This window comes from Fonticula alba, assembly GCF_000388065.1.
Source record: "Fonticula alba strain ATCC 38817 unplaced genomic scaffold supercont2.6, whole genome shotgun sequence".
NCBI lineage: Eukaryota > Rotosphaerida > Fonticulaceae > Fonticula > Fonticula alba.
The window spans coordinates 1,926,002-1,930,328 of record NW_009242976.1 but is presented as its reverse complement, the minus strand read 5'-3'; the positions used below and the strand labels follow the sequence as shown (position 1 = coordinate 1,930,328).

Genomic DNA, 4,327 nt, shown 5'->3' with positions numbered 1-4,327 from the left:
CTCACCCTACTCCCCACTGCCTTCCTCCTGCTCTATCCTCCTGGACACTCTCCCTTCCTTTATCCCACCAGCGACTATGCTCGCGACGTCTTCCAGTGGTCCGAGCGCGCTGTCCTCGTCCGCAGCGAGTTCGAGGTGCGCCCACCCCACCATGCTGCGCCGCGAAAGGGAAGAGGGGCGCAGCAGATGACAGTGGGGCCTCTTCCTGACCTGACACGCACACGCACACGCACACGCACACGCACACGCACACGCACACACACACACACACACACACACACACACACACACGCTCACACGCACATCCCCCTACCCCCTCCTCCCTCGCCCCGGCAGGCCAACCGCCACCTCGAGCACGCCTACGAGATCGAGGCCGCCATCAAGAAGGCCGAGGAGTACCTCGTCAACAATGCCCACCCCGACCCCTACAAGTGCCCCACCGCCCCGGGCGGCACCAAGTGGGACCGCAATGCCCCGCCTCCCATGCACGTGCGTCCTCTCCTCCCCCCCCCCCTTTCCCAGCTTTGCCCCGCGCCCCCGTCTCTGGACTGACACGCAATGCCTGGTCCCTCCCCTGGCCTCTGTCACAGGTCACTCCCCTGCTCTAAGCGAGACCATGTGCGCCGCCTCCCTCCCGTGGCTGTTGTCGTGCCCCGGAAACACACCGCCGGGCATGGGCTCCTGTCCGCTTCGCACATGCATACTCCCATACACTTGCCTGCGAACGCGCAAACAGCAAAACCACTGCGGCCGGACTTTTGTGGCCCAGACCCACCCCCTGATGACCAACACACCTCCCCCATGGTGCTGCCCATGAGAGGGAGGTATATACACAGACCAAATCCATCCAGCCATCTCCCTGCGCGCCACCCCCTTGCCAACTATCTGTCCATTCTCTCGCCCCCTTGCTCGCCCCGCTCGTCACTTCGGGAGCGCATCTCAACACCATCCACAAAAGGGGAACGGCTTGCCGCGGTCAAATGTATGCACATTGCGCCTCGCCACATGCCGGCCGGCACACATGTCGGTGTGTACAAGCACCAGGTGGGTGTGGGTGCCCCATCCCCCCTCCGGGGCGCTGCCGCATGCATGCCTCTCCCCGGTCCGCCTCTTTGGGTCACTGGCGTGCCCCCATATGGAACCTCACGCACACCGTTGCGCCATGTGCCCCATGTGCCCCTTTCACTGGGAGCCCTTCGTCACGGCGTAGCCATGGGGGTTGTTGTGCTGCCAGTTCCACAGATCCTGACACATGCGCTCGAGATCCAGCTCGGCCTTCCAGCCCAGCAGCGCAAGAGCCAGCGAGGCGTCCGAGTACACGGCGTCCGCATCGCCAGGACGCCGGTCGGTGATCTGCACACAGAAAAATATCGGGTGAGTTCGAGTAGCCCGTCACCACCGCACATAAAAGGCAGTGTGTAAGGGGGGGGGGGGGGGGGCACACATGGGCGTGCGTGCACCGGTGACCCTGGGTGCCCCCCGCCCCCGTGGGCTGTGACACCACACGAGTGGCCATGGACATGAGAGAGAGAGAGAGAGAGAGAGAGAGAGCTGTTATCAGAGGCACGCACCTTGTAGGCCAGCTTGCGCCCGCAGGCCTTCTCCATGGCGGCAATCATCTCCAATACGCTGTACCCGACTCCGGTGCCGAGGTTGATGGCCTGGCAGGTGCCCTTGACGACACTCTGCTTCAGGATGGCCTGTGCCGAGCCCGGGAGTACCGTCCCCGGGGCCGCATCCGCCGGTGCCGGGCAGCCCTTCAGCAGCCAGGCCAGGGCAGACACATGCCCAGCCGCCAGATCACACACATGGATGTAGTCCCGCACGCCGGTCCCATCGGGCGTGCTGTAGTCGTTGCCGAAGACATTGATGTGCGGCAGGACGCCGACCGCAACCTGGGAGACGTAGGGCATCAGGTTGTTGGGGATGCCTATGGGGGAGGGGGCGAGCAGAGGCGGAGGAGAAAGGCGGACGGCCGTCAGCTGGCGTCGGATGAAAGTGACAGCGGCAGGAAAGGACCCCGCCGGGAGGGGCCGAGGCACGCGGCGATGGTCATACCCTGGGGATCCTCTCCAATCCGGCCGCTTGGGTGCGCGCCACACGGATTGAAGTAGCGCAGGAGGGTGATCCGCCAACGCTCATCCGCGCAGGCCAGGTCACGAAGCATGTGCTCAATCGCAAGCTGATTCGCCAGGCAGTGAGAGGCGGGAGGCGGGCGAGGGGAGGGGGCGGGCATTAATCATCAAACCACGCATATGGGACAGTCGGCTGGACGGACGGGCGGCCGGACGACGATGGAGCGCGCAAGATCGTGCGACATGCAGGAGAAAAGTACCTTCGTCTGGCCGTACGGATTGAGCGCGCCCAGGGGGGCGCACTCCCGGAGAGGAAGCCCGCCGGGCGTGCCCGCGGGGCCGGGGTTGCCATACACGGTGGCACTGCTGGAGAAGACAAAGTTGAAGCACTCGTGCTTGATCATACAGTTGAGCAGAGCCACCGTTGAGCCGATGTTGGCATCATAGTACCTGGCGATAGCCGGGGCAGATGGGCCGAGGGACATGCCTTGGTTTAGCAGCTTGCGCGACATGGGCCCCAAAGGGAGGGGGACAGAGCGGCGGGAGCAGAGCAGCATGCTGTCAGGACGCACATCAGCGGCAGGCGCACGCTCTCACCTACGGCCTTGAGGCCGGCAAAGTGGATGACAGCCACGGGCTTGTGCTTCTGGAACAGAGCATCCAGGGCTTGCTCATTGCGGACATCCGAGTGGACAAAATCCAGCACCTTCTTGCCGGTGAGCTGCTCCACGCGCGAGAGAGACTCTATACTTGTGGATGTCAATCACCTGGGGAGGAGAGAGGCGAGGGGCAGAGAGAGGGAGAGAGACGCATACCTGGGGACGAGTTGCTCAGATCATCGATGACGACAATGTCGTAGCCGGCCTCCTGGAGGGCGAGGCAAGTATGGGACCCGATGTAGCCGGCGCCACCAGTGACCAGGACCACTGGCGGGCGCGAGGACTTGGAGGCCGTCATCCTGAATACCAAGAGCCAAGTGGGGAGCGCAAGAGGGAGTAGGGAGAGAGGGGGAGAGAGAGAGAGAGAGAGAGCGAGAGCGGGAGAGAGCGAGAGCGGAGGGGGAGGGCGAGAAGGAAGATCAAGCCGACTGTAGAAGGGGGGTGGGGGGGCGTTTTAGCACACCGATCGAGAGGGTGGTGCTGAAATATAACCCGAGAGGGGCACCCGGCCATCGCGGGTGGCGATGTGGATCGCTCGGCTCCGGCTCGGGCCTGGAGGAGTGGCTAGGCGCCCGAAGAGCGCATTAATTGGCGAGCAGGATCGGCGGGCTGCCACGGCAACGATGCCCCGTCCCTGCCGAGACGGCAGCAGTCAAAGAGGCCTGAAGGCCAAGGCGGACGGGGGGCCTGGGCGCCGAAGAAAAGGAAAGGGCCACCGCCCTCCCCGCGGCCAACGAGGGGCAAGATTGCATTCGATCGAGGCCCCCCGAGGGCGAGTGGGCGAGTGGGCGAGTGGGCGAGAGAGAGAGAGAGAGAGAGAGAGAGAGAGAGAGAGACAGACAGACAGACAGACAGACAGACAGACAGACAGACAGACAGAGAGAGACAGAGAGAGAGGCACACCTGCAAGCTCACCAGTCTCCACTCCAGGGGTCCGGAGGGAGCGATGGTCAGTTGGGAATAGCCGGTCGCCCTCTTGGCGGCTGCCTCCCTCTCCCACAGGCCAGGTGCGACGGCGCCTGCCGGGGACCTCGCACCCCACACAATCCCCCGACACCAGCCCGGACAGCGCGCCAGATGCCCTCGCGGTCGGGATCTGGCGGACGCCCCCCCCCCCCCAAGGCCGAGGTTAATTGTGCGTGCTCCCCGGCCGATGAGGGCGGCCAGCATACGGCGTGGACGAACGACAAGCAAGGGTAGTCAACGCCAACAGCTCCGACCCAGGCACTATCTTGGAGAGGGTTGGGAGCCGGGGTCCCCGGGCCCCGTCGTCGAAAATTCCCCACCAGTGCATGATTTCCCGTCCCCGGACGGGATCACCTGCTTAACCCAAAGAGGCCGAACGTGCCCAGGCCTCACGCCCGCGCCTGCCGTCTCCGAACCGCCATGCCCCCAGAACCAGATTGCACGCCCCTCGGCGTGCAAAGCGCTGGCACTTGGGGGAGTGCTTCCGTCCTCGGGGGGGGACACCTTGACATTCTGCTTCGCGCGTCAAGTGAGAGCTGTCCATCTTTCCCGGGCCTCCCCCCACATCGTCCAAAGCCATCTTGCCCCCTCCCGCCCACGCACGCCTGCCCACACGCGTTTCCCCCC

General features: G+C 64.7%; 2 protein-coding genes across 2 annotated transcripts in view; one reads left to right on the top strand and one right to left on the bottom strand.

The window, feature by feature from the left end:
* The window catches only part of H696_04076 (hypothetical protein), a gene marked incomplete at both ends in the record, with an annotated part of 956 nt that extends 348 nt beyond the window's left edge, over positions 1-608 (top strand). Inside the window, 3 exons of the mRNA XM_009497956.1 lie at positions 72-135; positions 337-489; positions 591-608. Of these exons, the coding sequence (XP_009496231.1) occupies positions 72-135; positions 337-489; positions 591-608 (235 nt within the window). The remainder of the gene's footprint in view (positions 1-71; positions 136-336; positions 490-590) is intronic.
* Positions 609-1,182: 574 nt separating this feature from the next.
* H696_04075 (UDP-glucose 4-epimerase) lies at positions 1,183-3,032 on the bottom strand (the record flags this gene model as incomplete). Its single annotated transcript, XM_009497955.1, has 7 exons — positions 1,183-1,353; positions 1,572-1,673; positions 1,722-1,930; positions 2,059-2,182; positions 2,336-2,525; positions 2,648-2,819; positions 2,891-3,032. The coding sequence occupies 7 exons, from the start codon at positions 3,030-3,032 to the stop codon at positions 1,183-1,185; spliced, it is 1,110 nt and encodes a 369-aa protein (XP_009496230.1).
* Positions 3,033-4,327: the final 1,295 nt, after the last annotated feature.